This window comes from Sebastes umbrosus, chromosome 18, assembly GCF_015220745.1.
Source record: "Sebastes umbrosus isolate fSebUmb1 chromosome 18, fSebUmb1.pri, whole genome shotgun sequence".
In the NCBI taxonomy this organism is placed as follows: Eukaryota; Metazoa; Chordata; class Actinopteri; order Perciformes; family Sebastidae; genus Sebastes; species Sebastes umbrosus.
In genome coordinates, this window is record NC_051286.1 from 12,104,252 (window position 1) to 12,125,817 (window position 21,566).

General features: G+C 41.5%; 1 protein-coding gene and 1 long non-coding RNA gene across 12 annotated transcripts in view; one reads left to right on the plus strand and one right to left on the minus strand.

Annotated features, from left to right (window-relative positions):
* utrn (utrophin) overlaps positions 1–21,566 on the plus strand; it is a 196,271-nt gene that overhangs the window by 153,216 nt on the left and 21,489 nt on the right. For 8 of the 11 annotated variants that reach the window (XM_037751076.1, XM_037751075.1, XM_037751071.1 and 5 more), the window contains 5 exons: positions 4,553–4,719; positions 6,933–7,044; positions 12,543–12,679; positions 18,658–18,696; positions 19,187–19,252. In XM_037751076.1, coding sequence (XP_037607004.1) covers positions 4,553–4,719; positions 6,933–7,044; positions 12,543–12,679; positions 18,658–18,696; positions 19,187–19,252 — 521 coding nt within the window. The other 3 variants (XM_037751078.1, XM_037751074.1, XM_037751072.1) reach the window with 3 other exon arrangements.
* On the minus strand, positions 348–21,556 carry LOC119477163. Its single transcript, XR_005204186.1, has 3 exons — positions 19,636–21,556; positions 734–737; positions 348–358 (listed from the first exon to the last, which is right to left on the minus strand). It is a non-coding gene; the product is annotated as an uncharacterized LOC119477163 (long non-coding RNA).

Genomic DNA, 21,566 nt, shown 5'->3' on the forward strand with positions numbered 1-21,566 from the left:
ATAAATGTGATCATTTGCTGGTTTTCTTCGCCCTCTGTGAGATTAAGCTGAGTAGTTTGGGATTTTGAGACTGTTGGTCAGACAAAACAAGCAATTTGAAGTCGTCACCTTGGGCTGTTTTCTTTTATGACATTTTGTAGACCAGACGAGTAAATCAATCTCAATCAAGAAAAAATGATTAGCAGGTTAATTGCAAATGAAAATAGTAGTTGCAGCCCAAGGCCAGTGAAGGCCCGAGCCAGAATAATCTCTATAAACAGATATTGCATCGGGACAAGATTTTTATTGGTTTAAAATTAGCTTGTAAACTGGCTACTTGTGAAACAATCGGGTCGCACATGTCGTCTCTCAACTGCAACTCCAGTCTCACATCTCAAGATGCTAATCGGCCTGTAAACAATGAGCAGCATGCAGAAAAGGAAGTCTTGGCCTGGATATCCGCTGGCGACACCGTAACCCCAGAAATATAACCCTTTACCCACACAGGGTTATCCGTCGTCAGATTGATAGACGATGGGTTCCTAGATTGGAGACAGAACAACTTAGAACACTGGGCGCTAAACTAAACTAAAACACCTCTTCTTAAAATGCCTAAATAGTCATTCTTGTTTTGATAAACTAGCATATCCACATATTCAGGGGACACTCAGGTGTTTAGTGTGTTGGTAGTCCTGCAGACGGCTGGATCACTCTCTCCAGGCACAGAGTTCACAGTTTTGTATCCGCTACAAACAAAACTGGTGACTGCCATCTGTTGCTTTGCATATTGGAAAAAAGGCTGATATTCTACTTTTATCCATGACATAAACCAACACCTATCTGATACAGTGTTCAAAAAGCTGAACATTATGAGCTTCAAAAAGATGGGATTTATGGTTTGGCTGTTCCACTACATTGAAACAGAGCAGGAACTGTCTCTGCCAACATTTCTGCATTGGCTTCTAAATGTACCCACGGCTTTGTCTGGCTTTATGTAAGTGTGAAGGTTTTGGAACCAAAGGAAGGTCAAAATGGTCAGTATATTTAGAGTTACATTACTGATAATAGTTTCTGGCAGGTAATCAGTAGTGTAAGAGATTACATTTCGATGCATCTTCCCAAAGCTAATTGTCATTAAGCACCTCAGTCTCATCCTCGTCTCCCAGCCATCTACCACCTGCCTCTCTCAATCCTGTAAAAGTGCTTCAGTATTTGAGCTCTGCTGACCAACCATGAAGCCTCAAATGGCCTCCAGTCTTCTGCTGGCTGTCCCCGAGTGTTTTACTGTCGCCAGCTAACCACTTTCCTCGGGTTTATCTCTGGACGTTACTGGCATTTAATGACGTCTTCATCCCCCCCAGGATCGCCGTTTCATTTTCCTCACCGTTCCTCCCCTGGCTCACGCTTCGGCGGCCGTAAACGGGAGCCAAACATTAAAATTAGGAAGCTATAAATTTCACTGGTCTCCTGCGCCGCGCCTCTCAAAATAGCAGCGTGAGGCAGTTTTAAACCGTATCTCTCTCTCTTTTCTTCTGAAAATAATGAAAAAAGGCAAACACCTTGCCTACAGTTCACTCTCTTGATGACTTATTAACACACACATGCACACGGAGAGTTGAGCATGCACAGGTACACGCACTAATTGCTCACAGACTTGATCATGAATTGCTGTGCCAGCCGTAGTCCAGTTGCTCATTAATCATTCAATCATCAAACAAAGTCGGCAGGTAGAAACCAGACTCACTCACACCCACACACTCTCATTTACACACACAAACACATGCAAAACCCTGTGTGTCAGTGTGCCCTGCCAGTGACACTGCAGTCACCCAGTCCATTTAGTTTAATGGGCCTGTGATGAACGAGTTGTGCCGCCATAAATATGGCCTCTTTCACTGTTCCTTTGTGACGCTCCTCTATTTATCCATCCATCCGTCTATCTCGTCATCCTTTCAGCCATCTCTCCTCTGCAGTAATTAATCTGTGAGTGCTATAATTCTGCCGTTAGATGGCACGGAGGTGAAGATGAGGCTAGCCCACTATGGGAAAGGAAAGACAGAGACGTGCTCTGATTGTGTAGGAGAAGGTCGAACGGGAGGGTGAAGGATGTAAAGATGATTTGAGACGTCATCAGGGTGGAAGTTTCATTGGCAGCGCTCTTATTTGTCGACCAGTGACTTACAGAAGCCTTCTTACAGGATGCCCTTCAACCCATCTGGAAGAACCACACTTAATTAACATTTTAATGGTTTTCAAAATGGACATATAATTCATTGAACATTATAAATAGTCAATGATTGATCACCTCAAATGCATTTACCCAGCTGATCTTTAGGGCTGGGTATCACTTGAAATGTCTTTGACACTAGTGCCAATACCATACCAGATAGCCAAACGATACTCTCTTTGATACCTTACTTTTAGCAATATAAACATTCAACACACAAAAAGGTAAATCAAATAGTTAATTGACAATAATAATCGGCAACTATTTTTATATTTGATTAATCATTTAAATATTATTTTAAGGGAAATGCCAAAAACAATATACCGCTTCCAGCCTCACAAATATGAATATTGTTTTCTTCATCCTCTGTGAGAGTAAACTGAGTAATTTGGGATTTTGAGACTGTTGGTCAGACAAAACAAGCAATTTGAAGGTGTCACCTTGGGCTTTTTTTAATGACATTTTATAGACCAAACTTAATAATCTAGAAAATAATAAGCAAGTTAATTGCAAATGAAAATAGTAGTTGCCAATCTAATGCAGCCCAAGGACAGTTAAGGCTGAGGTTGGTAACCTTGAACAAATATGATAAAAAAAAGAGTTATTTTTATAAAACGGTCACTGTATCCTGATGGTACTGCATGAGACAGGTAATCTGAAAAAAAGAAAAAGCCAGCAGGGGGCGACTCCTCTGGTTGCTAAAAGAAGTCTGATTGTATAGAAGTCTATGACAAAATGAGCCTACTTCTCACTTGATTTATTACCTCAGTAAACATTGTAAACATGAGTTTATGGTCTCAATCGCTAGTTTCAAGTCTTCTTCAATACAGCATGATGTTCATTTAGTAAACTATGGTCCCATTTAGAGTCAAATAGACCATAAAGTTAATTATAACCTTGTTGGTCACCTGAAAATGTCTTATTCAGCGTTCGGATGTATTTAGCTCCATCCTCTCGTGTCACTTCTGGTTGCAAAAAAACAAGATGAAGACGGGCAAAATGTCAAACTCAAGGCTTCAAAGCGGCAGTCCACAAACCAATGGTTGACGTCAATGGTCTAAACATAGGCAGCTGTACAAGATCTTCCCTTATGAAATACAGTCTATATTTGACAAACTTTAAATGAGAAACTTTTCATAAAGTAAAGTAAAGAAGAGCACAAATCTGAGTGAATATTTGATGCCAGTTTTTGGTACTTGATCTTTTTCGATATTTGGTGCTGTGAACACATTAACCTTATCACACACCAAAGCTCGCTGGTGGATGTTGTTTTTGAGAACTGACTGCAAATATTGATTATAAAAAAAGCCAATCCCTGATTTTGATTTCCAGGTTGGAGTTTGCCTCTATTTGCTGTAGCTTGTTTTGTAGCTTGAATTCATTTTCAGGAGGATATGCTAATAAAATTGAGACACTTGCAGTCTTACACACCGCAAACCCTGGGAAAGGATCAGAGAAAACACACCCACACATACACACGCACATACCTTTGATTATTCTCCCGTCCTATTTCAAATGTATTCAGCCTTTTGCTGCATTTGCTGCCCTTTTTACATGTCAGGGATGATGGAAAGGTCGTCTTTGATTGGTTTAGCGGTAACAACAGCCGTGTCAAAGCTTCTCACCCTGTGTTGGCTTTTCCAATGGGCTCATTATAATCTGCTCTCGAACAAATATTCTCCTGAAATATCGTCTTTTGTGTGTCTTGTAATGTTTCTTCTTGTTGACAGGTTGGTTTTAAAGGGACAAAAGTCAGAAAGTGGACACTGTTGATGGAGAAGCCTAGATATTGTTACACATTAAAATATTTAAAACAATAGACGTAGCGCTGTGCAAGTACAGGTTACATAAACGATTACACCTCCAAAAGTTTAGAGCAGCAGTTAAGAGTAGGAGTTTGGGGGTGTTTTTCATAGCTACTTGCACGGAGCAATATGGCTGTTAGCTAACAGCAAAACTATGGATGTGCAGGACAAGGGCAGTGAGGGTGTTAAAATCAATCAATATTTATTGTTAGATATTTCAACCAATAAACATGAATAAGGAGCTCGTAAAAGTTATTTAGTCTTGGTCCACAATTCAAGGCCGTAGTGCGCCTCAGGGAATCGTCGTTTTAATATGTATGGCCATCTTAAACTTGTCTGCATCTTTATTAGGCTTTCCGTAACAAGCGAAGAGTTATGGCCTGTTATGCATTTATGCGAACGACGTGGTGCATGTTTCTCTATCATGCTACAAAGTGCTCTCACCAGCTGTGTTGGAACTTTTATAGAAACTGTAAACTTCACACAGTGGCTGAACTTTTTGATTCGAATGCTCCTAACTCTTGCCTCTTTTATGCCCCAGGTGACCAATAAGGTGGAGCTGGAGCCCAGGCAGTTTGTTGACTGGATGCGTCTGGAGCCCCAGTCTATGGTTTGGCTTCCTGTCCTGCACAGAGTGGCCGCCGCGGAGACGGCGAAACATCAGGCCAAGTGTAACATCTGCAAGGAGTGTCCTATTGTTGGCTTCAGGTAAACACACACACACACACACACACACACACACACACACACACACACACACAAAATAAAGTCTGCAACATGTATCAGGCCTCACACACAAACACCAAAATGTGGCAGTGTTGTGTGTTCTCCCGGTTGAGCATAAAGGGCAGATCTGCTCTGGAGGGCAGGCATTTATCTAAATGTCAACAGCTGATACACCACTGACTAAATACCATCCGGTGGTTTGCAAGGAAACATGCACACATGCTCACAAAGACGGCAACACGCTCACACACACAAACACGCTCACACACACAAACAAAGTTCACAGAGAGCTGATTGGCTGGCAATAATCTATAACAGACCACCCTCTGATACTGTGCAGGACTCACAATCACACATACACACACTCCCTTTGCTTTTTTTCAGTCGGTTCCTGATCTTATCGCATCTTACACAGTAAAGACAGATGTGCGTTGCTGTTCAACAGTCAATTTATCATGAAATTTAGTTTTTCACTGACCGGTTGTGCAGGGAAAAGCTTTTTTTCCCGTGGCCGGAGATACGTGTAACACTATCCTAAGTGAAGTAGGGTTGCTGGATTGTCCCCTTCAGATCCCTTGCTTTGCCAGCAGAAAGAGAAATACAGTCAGACATTTGATGAAGCACACGTCTGCCAAGTTGTGGCATTGATCGATGAGAGGGAGCGATGGAGGGAGGGAAAGGCAACGAGCAAGAGAGAAAGAGGAAGGAAAATGCATAGCAGGCATTTTGTAGATTTCATTTTCCCCCCCCTCATAGCAGTAGTTTTCAAACTAGCATGGTACATGGGATCATCCAAGAAGTCTTAAGCATTACATGTCAGCAGATGAGTGTACATTTGAAGAATGTCAACTCAACCGCCACAAATTGGTGGTGATAGTTAACAAGCCACATTCAATACGCACCATTTCCTGTGCAACCAAGCAAACTTGTCCTAAGCATGCGCTACATTTGCTTACTTAATTCCAATGTCGGACCTGCCAACAATAATTAAAACGTAATGGCTTCTGCTGCAAAATGCCAGTGAGACAAAAGACCTTCATGGTGTTTTAAATATAATTTATAGGACTAATAATGTAGAATTAGATGTTGACCTTTATTTTTTAAAGCCGTTTTATTCCTCTACTTTTGTTTTAATATCTTCTTTGTCAGAGCATCTTATTGCCATTTAAAATCAGAGTGTAACCGTGTGGGTACTTCTGCAGTTGCCACGGGGTACGTGGAGAGATTGTGGAGTAGCTCAGCAAATTTGAAAAAGAGATTATGATTTGATAAATGAATATTAACAACCTATTTGTGTTTAGATGGAAAATTAACCATCAAAATAGAACCATCCAAATTGCTGTGATGCTGATCTTAAGTACATTTATTGTCACAATAACCAGTAAATTAGCAGCTACAACTCGCTGACTACAAAGTACATACTGTACCTCCCACCAACCTGAGTCAGCTGTAACATCATTACATCATTTTCCTATATTGACAATTATTTCGTAAAGCATATGTACTGGAATCTTGCACAAAAGTAGCTTGATAAAAAGCACTTTTTATACAAGTTCCATCTTTAACCGAAGTTGTTAGCGGATAACCTTGTGCATTAAGGGCCATCTCAGCACCTCCAGCTGTGAAGGTGAGTTAACGCCCCCTGCTCGTAGTAATATGCTACATGTCACTATGTAATGGCGCTTTTGACTTGGTGGTGTCGAATGCGCTGTTGCATCCTTTGATATATGGCGGTCTCTTCGTAGCTCATCAGTCAGCTAACCTTGGAGAGGAGAGAAAGATAAAAGACTTAAGCTATTATGTCTGAATGGCTCCCGTCTCAATCGAGCTGTTAAATGGCCTTCTGGCTACAGCTGCTGCTGAGGACAACATCCTGACAGTTGTTGTCACGTTGTTGTGTTTTGGTGGAAATCCAACTGTCTTTCACACTGCTGTCAGCATATTGAGAAGGGTTTGGATATGTGTGTGTGTGTGTGTGTGAACGTATGCATGTGGAGGATGGTGTGACAGGGAAATCGACAGCTCTCCAGAAGGCTTCAGTGCAGCCTGGAGATGAATCATGTTGTAGGACTACATGTATGCTCACTCACACACACACACACCTTGAGGACATGAAAGGGACATCTACTTCCCAACTCAACTTATCCCACTTTTCACCTCCCTTTCTCTCCTCTCCTCTCGCTCTCTCCTTCTAGGTATCGCAGTCTGAAGCATTTCAACTACGACGTGTGTCAGAGCTGCTTCTTTTCTGGGCGCACCGCCAAGGGCCACAAGCTCAACTACCCCATGGTGGAGTACTGCACACCGGTGAGGGAGTAACACACACACACATACATAGACGCACACGTTGTTCAGCAGCTCATACTCATATCTCTTTTCCACATGCTGCTCACACACTTCGCTCATCCGTTTAATGAAGGCACACATCAGATATATTAGCTGTTGTTTTGATTTCCAGATATTTTCTATGAATTGTTATTTGTACTGAAAGTCGGTGGACAACTGAACGTTTCACCCGTATGTGATCATCTCGTTCCAAAACCGTGAGCATCAATATGCTGCTATAATATTGATTGCATTTGAATGGGATCACTGCGTCCTTGATGGAGTGGGGTTGCCAAACGCAGAGAGCTCTGGCAAAAAAAAAACACAGGGTCTTCCTGCAGAAGAGTCGCTCAAATATTGTCGCAATACACTGTCATTTGGTAAAGAACTGTGTCAGCCAGTAAAATATGTGCAAGCGCACATTCCTAGTAGATGATTTTGTAACGTGAGACGGCGTATTTGTGTTGTCAAATAGGCGATCATCGCAGCAAAAGATCTGCTCTTTAGGACTGTAATGTGCACTCTCTTAGGTTTTTATCTAGATCTATATCCCATCGAGTACAGGCAGGCTGTGTACAGTAATCAAATGGCTTTCCACAAGTATCTGAAGTAGAGCTAGGTGGGTCCGGGGGTTATGGTTATACTGAAGCAGCCTTGTGACGTTTTCAGGCGATTTAAGGCCGTTACACACGGCCATTCACTGTTTAAACACAGTGAATGGCAAAACCAACCAATCAGATATTAGTAAAACATGTTATTTCGATGTGGCATTTTAATGATTGGTTGATTCGACGAAGACAAAATAAAACACGTTCTTTTTTTAATTTGGGGTGAAGGGAGGATACTTGGTGGTGGTGGTGGGACAGGCGGAGCATTTCGGTCTGAAGTCAACTAAGGCCTGGCTCGAAGGCTGCATTCCATTTTAGACTTAAGGTTGGGTTCAGTAACTTGACCCGCCAGATGGTTTGTTACGCAGAACCATCTGAGAAGCAGTCAATGGAAACACTTTGAAAAAGGGCCAGCACTTTCAAAAAATACTTGGCAGGTGATTGGATGAACCATCTGTCAATCAAACTCAGTAAGGAGAAGAGCAAAAACATCTCCTTCAGTGCCGTTCTGTGCTCTTCTTTCAATGAAGAAATGCTCTCCAGTTCTTGTATAACGAACGCTACTGCAGCATATATGCTAACCTCTTCTTATCGTCACACACACCTTAACCGCGCCCGTAGCAGCCTTTAGCTCCTGATTGGTCTGTGCTCTGGCTTGCCGGACACAAACGCATTACTTGAAGCCTGACACGATGGATTTTCGTGTGATATGTGATCCCACGATTCTCACGTGATCTTGTGACATTGTGAGAATCAACTTAAATCATTCCTTCCCAATCTCAGAAAACCATTTGGTCTCATAGTTTTGCTCTTAAGGCGTTTCATAGACAGTATGTGTAGAGCAGATTTGTATCCCGTCACTGTGATTAATGTTAATTGACATTACTCCTGGCACTTGCTTCTGCGTCTTACTTCCCATGCAGCTGATTTTTTCCAACTTGTTCCACAATCAACCCTCCCGACAGACCTCTGGCTTAATTTGGATTTTCATGAACAAATGGTAAAATGCTCGTGGCTCTCTGAGGTCTTTTTATGCTTTCTGCCAGAAAGCAATATTTCACTTTACTACTACGCAGAGAGAAGAATATTAGAAAAGGGGGAGCTCCGCGAAAGTGAACATTGCCCTCTTTCTCAATTAGGATCGCACACTTGTGGGCCAACTCCTTTCAATATTGCTTAACGTCAAACTTTGAGTGACTCGAGTGGAGATGTTTCTCATTTCTGTCTTTTAATTTGCTTTTTCAATTTTGCAAATGGGATAGATATTGACTCTGGGAGAGGAGCTGCAGGGAGTAGTGATCATTCTTCCCTGAGTTAAGATGCCCAGCAGCTGCCTGCCGCGACTTTGAAAAACTTTATCTTATATTCAGCTGTGCTGCAGCAACAAACACTTAAAATGGTGGTTAAAGAAGATTATGAGGCAGCTATAGGGTACGTTAATCAGTCAGGAGTTTACTGATCGGCAGCTTTACTGGAAAGGAAGAAATAAACTGTGACTTCAGAGAGGATTCCACATTTCCCACAACCCTAAACCACACTTAAGGTTAATCTATCTATTCAATCTTCATCTTGACCCACTCTAAGGCCACTTCAATTGATTAAACATGTATTATTTAAACTGCAATTACAGTATCAGTGTATCTATTAGGGGCACAGTAAGGACATTATTAGACTTTCTATTATTAGAGCTGGTCGCCCAACAACCTGAGCAGCTCAGCAAGACAGACTTTGATTAGATGAGATCATGGACGTGAGGCCCACGCTGATAAGACAGATATGATGGCAGATCTCACGAGAAGGACAATAATCAGCGTGGCAGAAATCTGGTGTGTTTGGCGGAAAAAGAGAGGCTCATGACAGCCGCCTGGAAGCTGTGACAGACTGAGAGCAAATCACAAAAGATTTTAAGCACTGATGTGAAATGAATATTTGAGCACATCAGCTGTACTGTTGAGCTCTGCGTCTGCCAGAGAGCGGTCACTCACAACTTATCACCGTCACTCCTTTGAAGAATGGCTGTGACAGCAGCATACTGTCCGCAGGCTTTTCAGCACAAACAAGGATAAAAGGGAGCAACGATTGGAGCCAAATACAAGCAAATTATTGGGGACAGCTTGCTTCGCAGTGCCAAACACTTTAGACTGTGGCAACAGCTTATGCTCTGCTTCAACACTGACCTAAAGCATACAGTACAGTGGGATCAATACAGGAATGGCTGTAGAACAAAAGCAATGAAAACCTCGAAAAGCTTTCACTTGAATACCGCTGGAAAGCTGTGATATCACGTGACACTTGCTGATAATTAACACTGCATATCCAACTTAAAGCTGCAGTGGGTAGAAATGGAGCAAATATGATTTTAAAAAAAAGTTATTTTTATAATACGTCACTATATCCTGACAGTAGTGCATGAGACAGGTAATCTGAAAAAAATCATGTGCCCCTGTGTCTTCTGGTGTCCTCCGGTGCTCATAACGGCATCTGCAAGATTTCACAGACCGGAGGAAAACAACCAATCAGAGTCGAGCTGGAGTCTGCTGTCCAGCTGCCATCTATGAGCTGGCTGTCAATCACTTGCGAACTCCGACCAAACGGTCAAACTAGGCAGCGCTGATCAAATATGAATCAATATTCTGTTACTGTAATGCCTATTTCTTGCCTTAAATGTTCTCAGAAACATCTTGTAGTGTACTGTTTAGCTGTAAAATGAGAAAGTTTGTGACCCGGCAGCCATGTTGAGATCTGTTTGAGGAAATACTAAGCACCGCCCTCCAGCCGGAGCACAGCCAATAGGAACGCTCTCTCTCTCTGAAATGACCTGTGATTGGCCAAAGTCTCCCGTCACGGGCTAGATTTTTTAAAGCCTGAAAACAGAGCCATGAGGAGGTGCAGAAGTCTAGTTATCTCTCAGAACACTTGAATTACAATATGCTGAAAGGTTATTATGGAATTTTTGCCCAATGATGTTCAAACATTTCTGCCTACTGAAGCTTTAAGGGCCTGTGTCCATATAGTGTCCAAAAGCGCCGCCTTCATCCCAGCGTTTCATTGAAAAACACTTCAAGCGCTTTTTTATGTTTCTTTGACAACAATATCTTGACGACATATCACCACTCTAAACACCGTTGTATGATTGACTAGCATCGCCCCTTTGTTTTTTCTTATCTATTTTGGCTGCTATCTGTTTGTTTGACATTGTTTTTTCACCATGAGCACCAACAGGAGGATGCTTGCCCTCATACTTTGTATGGATGAAATTGTCACCGCTCATCTGACAGCTGTAGAGCATGGAGGACGATCTGTCAGACACAATACGTAAGGCGATAAAAGCACAAAGCTCACCAGCAACATTCAGTGTCCACCCAGCCAATCTGCTCCCACAAATGGGCTTTTCAGTCTTTGCTATGATAGTGTCTGTCTGACATATAAAGCTCAGGATAGACAGACACGGCCAAAACAAGCTTCTCCTCCATCTCTACAGTGACGTCACCAGCGCTGTTCTGAAAAGTTTGGATATTTTCAACTGACATATGCTCTCTCTTCAGTGGGAATAATATAAAAAAGAGATGCTTGCGCTCAGAAAAAACTGCTATGTGGACACAGACTCTAACAGAGCTTTATTGAACTGCAAGATACTGTAGACTGGTAGGAAATCCCCCACATCTAGCAGTTCCAAGCTATTGGATGTCTCCAAGACCCACATCTGTAATACCTTCTGAAATCAAATGAAAACTCATCTGAATCAACTTATTCTGTCATTTTGAATCCTTCAGTTCAACTTTATTCAGCACCTTTTGAAGTGCAAGTTTTATACTTCATTTCCTCTAAAAATATCGGCATCATACATAATTAGATTTACCCTTCTCCCCATACTCCAACCAAATTGTGTTTCAGTTTTATGCCTTTGAAAATATGGAGTCCATATTGAATAATGATTCCACAAAAAGCAGATTTTGCAGAGAGTTAAAGACTTATAGAGGCTCAATAAGATTCGCTCCCTCATCTTTGTCGTACTGTGTACTTTATGGCCACAATATTGCTTTTTTTATTAGGTTTTCATTTTTATGGGAGTGACATTTTCATAGTTCCAATGGGATTTTTTGGTGCTTTCGAAGAAGCCAACTTTGGCGCCGTGCTGTATTTGATTACTGTAATTTCCATGTTTTTACCTTTCCTAAGTGGAGATGTTGTTGGGGTTTGACTGTGGCTGGTGTCTCTAATATCATTTTGTTGTTACAATCCGTCAGGCAGTGCCCTGGTGGCCTAGTGGTTATGACGTTATGACCAGCTGTGGGCCTTTGCTGCATAACACCCCTTTTCTCTCTCTCCCCCCATCGTCTAATAAAGGCAAAAAACTAAATCTTAACCTGTCTATTAAACCACACAGGAAGGAGCTTACACACACATATTAACTTGCCCAAATTCTCCTCCAGCTTTAGTATAATTGTTCTGTAATTGCTGTTGGTTTGCTCAAGCTACCATCTTAAATTGCGTGGATTAGTCAATAAGCCAAGTGAACTCAATAGAGTCTGTTCATTTACGCATATCTGTCAACTGTGGGAGTCGTATATTTGTGTGTGTGTGTTCAGCGGTGGTTGTCTGAATCCCCTGCAAAGGGATTTTCTCCCCCTCCGGTCAAACTGTTGTGGTAATTTGCTGTTTGCTTGCGAGGCAGAAACCGCTTCAGTAGGAGGAACACCTTTGCTAATTGTCTAATTAACAAAACACATTCTCTTCCACACAAATGCATATGCTGCTGATGTGTGCACAAGAGACTGTGGAAATGAACACAATGCTCTTTCTCATACACGCACAATGCAATAAATAACACACAAACGTTATCTGTTTCTCCCTCTCTCTCTCTCTCTGCAGACGACATCAGGTGAGGACATGCGTGATTTCACCAAAGTGCTGAAGAACAAGTTCCGATCGAAAAAGTACTTTGCCAAACATCCTCGGCTCGGTTACCTACCGGTCCAGACGGTTCTCGAGGGCGACAACATGGAAACGTAAGCAACACTTGAGTGTCTTAATGAAACAAAGCTGTGCTCAAATCTGATTAGCTAAAGTACATTAATCACTCCTTCATTTACAGATTGACTGAAACAGAATCCACTTTGTTTGTTTACGTGTCCATCATGCCTCACAACACCTCTCAGCTGTTCTAAAGTCACAGTAATAAGTGATGTCTGTAGCTTCAGTAATGTGACGTGTTTGTGAGTGATGTTCCAAGAGGGATTTAAATCAAATCCTCAAAAAATGGCTGAGTGAAAACAGTGTGATATGGAGCTCTGTTGGCTTCCACCCACACATCCTTGACTTGGTCAGAAAATTGATGCTGTCAGAGGTCGAGATATCCTGATCCAAGCTCCAAAACCCTTGGTAGCGTTTTTCTTTATATCCTCCCTGCTCGATAAAGCTCTAAAGCCTAAAACGACCATGCTACCACTTTGTAACTCAGGCTTTCGTTTACTACTTTTCAGTCTCCCAGCCAAGATTGCTTGAGTGATAACGCTTGAAATATTAATTTTCTTAGACTTGACAAAAGCTTTCAAGACACACAAGACTGACTTTGACGTAGGGCTGGGCGATATGGACAAAATCTTCTATCCAGATACAGGTCATTTCATATCTCGATAAAGATCTATATATATCACGATATGATTCCATTGAAAGACGATGAATTATCAAATTGAATTATCGCCCAGCCCTACTTTGACATGTAAAATTTGTTAACTGCCCCTTTAAATTTATCTTACAGTCAAATATCCTCAGGTTATGAGAAGTCTCATGCCTGACACACACACACACACACACACACACACACACCTGTGCTACAGCATGTGGGGAGTGTTAATTTCCCACTCAGCTGATGTGTTTACTTACCTGTCGGTCCAGTCATTACCAGGTGCCGTCGCTGCACTGTAGATCTTCTGTCTGCAGCACCTGCCCCAGTGACTACGTCTGATTTATGTCCCTGCGCCTGCCAGCCCTAAATCCCCCCGGAGAGACATTTAACTCGGCCCATATTATGCAGACGCCTCTGGCGGCGTCCTCATCCTCCCCGCCGGAGTGTGTGTCTGAGTTACGGCCCTTCGGAATACCCGCCCGCCTGCAAAGTGTTCTCCGAAACTCACTATGTTTTACTCGTTTTTGTGTTTTTCCTCTACATTTTTATCCGTCCATCTATCTATTGTCTCCTTTTCTCTGCCTGCCACACATTTCCCGCTCTGGCTCTCTTACTTTTGAACAACGTAGTTTTGCATCTTATAAGCTCCATAAAACTCTCAAAGACGTTTGTGCGTGTATTCACACTGACTCACCTGTTCACTTGCGATGGATTTTCCCCGACATCCACCTCTCAGATGGATTGCACTCCGTCTTTCATCCCTCCCATCGTTGCCCGTCCTCCCCCTCATCTCCCACCTTCCTCCATTCTCACTTCCCTTCCTCCCTGAAAAATAACTCCTGCAGAGATGCCTGCTTGATAAATGCCTCTGAAGGGTTGAGGAATTGTGGTGAAACGCAAGGATCTTTTCTAAATGTGGCAGAAGGGAATGGAGACTTCGAGAAATTTAGGACCATTTCATCATGGTCATCATTTTCCCGTCTCTCTTACTGTATTAGTAATGTGAGCTGTGGGCTATCCACATGTGGTCACAGGCTTGAGTACACTATAAACAGCTTTATGTGTAGAAATAAGCCTGAATGAGCCATTTTGGCTCAAAGATACAATCAGTGTTGAGAAATTCTCAGTATGCCATATTCATTTTAGACTCATATTATCACACTATAGTGGCTTTTGCCATATCTAAATTGACCTAAATTGAAATGGATTTTTCTATAATTGGAACAAGGTCCCTGAAAAAGAGGAATTATACAGATTAGGTAAACATCATAACATTTGCTGCCATATTGTTTGTAATAAAAATATGATTTCTCCCAATTTTTCAACCTCAAACTATAGTATATGCGACATATATTTCAGTTATGTTTTAAAAGAAATCCACTTTTAAAGGACCTTACAAGGTAAGGCAATTATACTTTGGAAAAGGGGAATGTGATTTGCAGTAAATTAAATCAAATGAAAACCAAAACTTCATAAGATGCACATGAAGTGAAATATTTTAAGGAAACTTCTAACGAATTGTTGAACTGTTGTATACCTCGCTCCGACTGTACAGTAGAGCTTTTCTGTAATTGGAACAAGGTATAAAGAGGAGTTATACAGATTAGGTAAACATCAAAACAGTTGCTGCCATATTGTTATTGGACAAATATGATTTACCCCAATTTTTCAAGATCAAAATATAGTCTATGTGACATTTGTTTTATTTGTGTCTTATACAAATCTGATAAATTAAATTGAAAGAAAAAACTAAACATGATCCTGAATATCACGTTTAAAGATTTAAAGTATTCCAGTTTCTCTTGCTGTGTACAAACAATATTCATAGAAAATTGTTTTATGTGTTTGCAGGCTCTATTGTCCGTCTTAACAAAGTGAACTTCTAAGAAATTGTAATTTTTTTAAAGCACTGTAACAGCAGAAGAGAAATTAGATAGTCCGCTGTATAATTGGCTTCTCTAATGCACTCCCCCACTGTCTCTCTACTTTTCACTCTTCTCTCATTTCTCTTTTTTAGTTCCACCCACTCCGTTTCTTTCCACCTTGAGAGAGCAAAACACCACCTACTCTCCCACCTCCCACTTACACCTTTGCTTCTTTTCACGGCAGAGAGGATTTTTAATTTGTCACAGCTACATATGATAATGCGAAAGAGTAACCATTCTAATGATTTCCCACTCAGTGTTGGTTTTTGCTTGTTACCCTACATAACCAGGTAGAGTAGATGAGTCTCTGCTGCATTACGCCACGCAGAGGCTAATGGCTTTGAGCGTGGATTTGAAAATAAGTGGCTAAATCTTTTTTTTTTTTTTTTTTCAGAATCAAGTCTCAACAAAATAGTTTTGGCCACCTTTGCATTAGCAGACATGACTCAATGGGAAATACATTTATACAGGACTGAAAAGATGAAGTGAATAGTTTTGTGTTGTCAGCAAAGTAGTTTTTGAATTTAGAATGAATTACATTAGAGAAAAGCGTAGTTTTTATATATGTATGTTTGTTCAATAGGGCTGTCAATCGATACAAATATTTAATTGTGATTAATCATTAATCGCACATTTTTTATCTGTTCGTAATGTACCTTAAAGGGAGATTTTTATTATCATAAAGTGGGCATGTCTGTAAAGGGGAGACTCGTGGGTATCCGTAGAACCCAGTTTTATTCACATATCTTGAGGTCAGAGGTCAAGGGACACTTTGAAAATGGCCATGCCAGTTTTTCCTCGCCAAAATTTAGCGCAAGTTTTTGAGCGTTATTAAACCTCCTTAACGACAAGCTAGTATGACATTGTTGGTACCAATGGATTCCTTTTGCGTTAACGCCCTTATGTTTACTATATGTAGATAAGTATGTAGCCCAAGTAAATTAGTTTAAGGTGAATAAAACTCTTCTGCAAATATCATGTTGCAAAATTTTTTTTTTGATTCCAAATTATCCACTGATGATGGAGAGCACCGTCTAAAGCTGGATTTCTATTTGTGCGTTAAGAGGTAGTTACGGTGGGTACGCCATCTACGTGTGTATGCTCCACATATACACACACACACACACACACACACACACGTTTATCTTTCTGACAGGTAGAGGTGTCAACATGCGCAGATAGTCTTTTATCTCTGACAGAGAAAACGGAGGACAGGGAGAACAGAGGGAAGCAGTGCTAACTGGTGACAGAGCGACTACCACAGCATGATGGACTAAATTAGAAAGCTTTCAGGGCATTCACAAAAAAAACAACAACTCTGAAAACACAGTGAAACACAGACTGCACGGTTTTTACAAATACATAAAGAGATGACAAAGACATCAGGTTTTTGGCAGTTTTCTTTCAGTGAGCGGTTCCAAGTTTTCTTAAGTAGCCAATAAGAAGCACGGCGCTCCAAGTCTTAAGTTTGGTAGTTTTATTTTAGCCAGCTTCAGAAACAGCTTGTGAGTGGGTGTTTATTGCTTAACCATTACCATTACCATTTCTTTACCCCAAGCTTGATGTTCACTCTACTGGCCAAGAGATTGACTTTAATCTTTCAAAGACTTTGTTAAAATGTCACCACCTTTATCCTGCTGGAATTTTCTGTCTAATTGAGTTTGACTTGTGAGCTCATTCAGGTCAAATCAAAAAGCGGGGATACAAAAATATCTTCATTTTGAACATGCTCGCAGATTTAATAGAAAAGTCATTTTCACTGAAAAGCTTTTTTTTTTTTTTAGATTGAGGCAATAAGATATTCATAATAGATTGACTGATCTTGATCTTTTATGAAGTAGTCATGAATTTTGCCTGTTCAGACTTTTCGCACAATACCAGTAGAAGTGAAATGTTAACAGGGCTCTGCTCTGCTCCCTGTTATTGTACTTCAACAAGCCCTCCATAAAAACACACCCTTTACAGCAGCCTCATTTGTCAGGCCCCTAGATACACCCAAGGTCTCTGCTGTTGTGATTTCTCCCCTCCCTCTCTTTCCTTTAGTCACCTTTCCATCACTCATTTTTTTCTCATGCTTCATTTCCAATTTCTTCCCCCTCTCTGTTACAGTAATTTGCGTTTCTGTCTTCACTACGTCGTCAAGTGTATCCATCTGAAGGTTAAAGTTATGTCACTCAATGCGGGTCAAATTTGGGTGAAAGGAAAATCATATACACCCTACAAAGCTATCATTTTTTGGCAAAGATGAAAACTGACATCGCTCTCTTGAAAAACAAAATGAGCAGCCCGACTGTACCCTCTGGCAAAGAAGTCGGCGGGGGCGCATGAAAACGCCGCACCACCGGCTCTGAGTAGTTAGCTCAGTCTGCCCTGTCGACCCCGATCTCTTTTTCTCTCGCTGTTTCTCTCTTTTCCGTCTGAATCCCCTGCTACATTTCAAATTCTCCTCGCAGCTACAGAAGTGTGACTACACTGGCTGCCCCGCTGTGAGAAACACAACCACCGAGCCGCACGGCTCCCTCTAAATTTCTCTGCTTTAATGTGGGAACAAAAGCGCGAGGCGAAAGAATGTCAAACCTCAACTGTTATCTCACCAATTTCTAGCCAGCCCCCTTCGCGAAAACGACACGTTTCTTTGTATTTTTCGAGATAAGAGGGTGTCCCACTTGCTTACAAATAACAATTTATGCTCTTCTGCGTCTCTAAGAATAGCTGCAATTATCACGGACTAGAAACCAGTAACTTGAAAAGACTTAATGAAATCAAGACTCGTGCCTCTAGCATCCAGGCTTGTCACATTTTGTATCCAAATTCTCTAATTAACAGCGGCTTCATTTGCTGGGTTCTTATGCATCAAATGCATCTTTTTATAACATAATGTATTCAATAGCAGATTAACTAGAAAATAGGTTGTGTATATGTTTTCGCTGGCATGCTATTTCAGTAAATAAATCCTGCTGGAAGTAAATGAGAAAAAGGAATGAATTTGGGCCATATCATTCTGTATGCAGGAGGAATTGTAAAAAAAAAAAAACAGTTAAATGAAATATGTGTGACAGCGGTGAAGTCAGCTGTCATAATCAACCCTTTTCTGTGCAATCTTTCATACACACAACCTGGCTATATTACAGTGTGCTGACAGGTCCATCTTGCCCATCTTGACCCTTTCAAAACTCACTGAACTGACAATCAATCTACACATTTCCTGTGTCACAAGTCTATTTTGATGCAGGTTTTAGAGAAAGTCACGGGGGATAATCATAACCACATGTATCGGTGACTGTAAATGCCTTCGTTCTATGTTGAGTCCAGCCACTCAGCTGTTGGACGGACATTTCCTTCCACGTCTTCCTCCACTGTGCTGTGTTTTTGACCCTGAAATGTTTTGTGGTACCTTTCCTCCCTCCCTTCCCTCCCTCCGATTCTCTTACAGTCCCGTCACCCTCATCAGCATGTGTCCGGAGCAGTATGAGTGAGTATCTACGCCACCAGCAACACCTCGTCTCCAGACTGGAATGCCTTTTAACGACACCTCCTTTACTCCCCTCTCTCCTCACTCACCCCCTCCCCCTAAGTCCTCACTCCAACTAAGCCATGGCTGCACTGCATGTTGCCTGCCCTCCTGCTCGATCCACTGGCTGAAATATGCGACCGAAAAACTCACCCACTGCCTCCTTCCTCACCACCACCTCCTTCTCCTTTCTAAAGCATCCAACCAGCATTCAGTTGCTCATCCCAGCAGCGGCTGTCAAAAACCATCCAACCGCTCCGTAGATCATCCTGCTCTCCTATTTCTCTCTCTAGGATCATCAGATTTGTTTTCTAGGTGATGTTGTGAAGGGCCATTAGGTGGCGTGCGTGTGAGCAAGCGTGTGCATGTGCCTGTGAACCTCTGTGTGTGTTAATGAGGTTGTGTGAGCATGCAGAATCTCATTCATCTCCATTACCCCATTCATTTCCAGGCTGTCCCAGTCACCCCAGCTCTCTCATGACGACACCCACTCCAGGATAGAGCAGTATGCCAGCAGGTACGCAGCGCATTCCCCGATCATCATCTCATCATCTCAGACGCCACAACGCACACACATAAAGACGAGCTAACTGCATTTAAATGTTGCACATTTAGAAAGCTTCATTATAGAATGAGAAAGCCACGTCCAAAGGGACCTTACACGTTTACACTTATTAACTAAAAAACACATACTTTTTCTAAGTCTGTACAGTACTTACAATGCATTATATATATATATATATATATACAATATCAACATTTTACTCAGACATATTATAAAATTACAAAGAAAAACAATATATGATTAAATTACAATATATTCACTTATTATGCACCGAAAAATTAACTTCTATGGCCTCAACAAACGCGTCAAAACTCGTAAACGCTGAGCTTTCAGACACTTTCCACTTGCGAGGTCGTGAATATACAAGAAGGGGGCGTTCATATGGACTCTTCTCTTGAACACGGTAAACCTGACCCTATTTCAAGGCACCAGTAACCTGAAGGCCACCGTAGTTCTCCAATGCACATGCAACCTCATCACTAGATGCCACTAAATCCTCCACACTGCTCTTTTAAGGAAACATTTAAAGAATTTTTGAGCTGTCGTATATCTTCGACTGTACAGTAAAGCTTCCAGACGATCATGCAAATTCAGATTATGTTGGCTGTCTTTTATTAGTTGCTCCTGTGCTTCTTGAAGAGGAGATAATTGCCAGGTAATCTCAAGTTGACACTTTGAGGTCAGAATCACAAACAAAGCACGTTCTGCCAGTATCTATCAAAGAACGCTTTTGCATATTTTGCAAATATGATCCAGCTTTATTGAGCTGGGACATTAATAAGGCAGAAAGAAGGAGAGTTTACCACGAAATGAGAGAAAAATAAGCCTTCATTTAAGTGTCATTTTGAAACCTGTTTCACCATGCAATTATAGACAAATGAGAGAAGCAAAACATGATATTCTCCAGTTTGCCCTCAGACAGCACCAGAACAACTGACAGACACAATGAGCAATATCTGGATTTCTGTCACGGCCAGCAATCTGTACAAATGAATGCTCCACAAAAGTTGAGTGTAACTGAACTGTCGGCCTGAACTTTTTAATGTATACACAGCGGAGAACACGGCATCTCTAGATATTTTATAAACCTTGTTGAAATATGCTGTTGTGGCGTGAGAAGTGTCATTAGAAGCTACACTCTTACACTTTTGAACAGTGTGTATCTGCTTTTTATTTTGTGGTGATCGCATACATTAAACGTCAGATAACTGTCTGTGAACTCGTGCAGGCCACGCCCGCTGACTGTTTCCAGCCGCCCACTTCAAATGATCCCGTTGCGCACATCAACACACTGACCCGTGTACACAGTGTGTGATCTGCAGTTAATCATCACCAACATCGCCACACTAATGTTCTGCTGCACTGAGATTGAAAACCTGTCATGTTTGATTTTGAAGATAAGTCTGATTATTAAGATCCCAAAGTATCACAAATCCCATCTTGCCCCTCTAATCAGTCCAAAGCTTATCTTCTCTAAAGCGGACATCGGTTGACTGTGTCAAAACAGCACCCAGCGTCCCTCCGCAAAAAAAAAAGCTTTAATCACGAAGGCTCTTCTGATGCAGCGCTGCTCTGTCTGGCCTGTAACCTTTCATTGGTCACACACCATTAACCTTCGCTCAGCGTTTCTGCTTGCATTGTTTTATCAGCAGTGACACAGACATGAGCCTTGCGAAATTACAATTTTAACTGAAATATAGACCCTGACATTGTAGATTATGGCGTAGCTTATAGATTTGCATGGAAAAATGCACACAGTGATGAGGTTTCACCAGTGGAATAATAACTTTAAATATCCCCCTCCATGCATATTCTGTCCCGGTTCAGTTTTGTGACTGGATCGTGTTCTTAATGTGCTGGACAACTCTGCTGCCGCTCTGTTACAGAGTTCAGTAAATAGAAAGACAGGCTTTGATATGAGGAACCGGCCTCATTAGCATGGCTGCTTCGTCTGAATATATGACCAGAAAAAAAGTGTTTCCCCCACAGACGCATGCGCCTACACACACTCACACATCTCTGCTGTACATCTCTCAAAAAATATGGTTGTGCACACACATACTAGACCACAACGTTGTATTTGGTCATTCATCATGTAACCTGCTTGGAGACCACATCCTTTGAATTTTTATTGGTGTGCTACTGTGGCGTTGAGATCCGCATTTGTTTGACATCGCTGTTCTGCGCTCTGATGAGATGATGAATGCTTCAGTATTAACTAGTAATTTAAGTTTTCAGTCACTGATGATGAGGGTTTCTTTCTCAG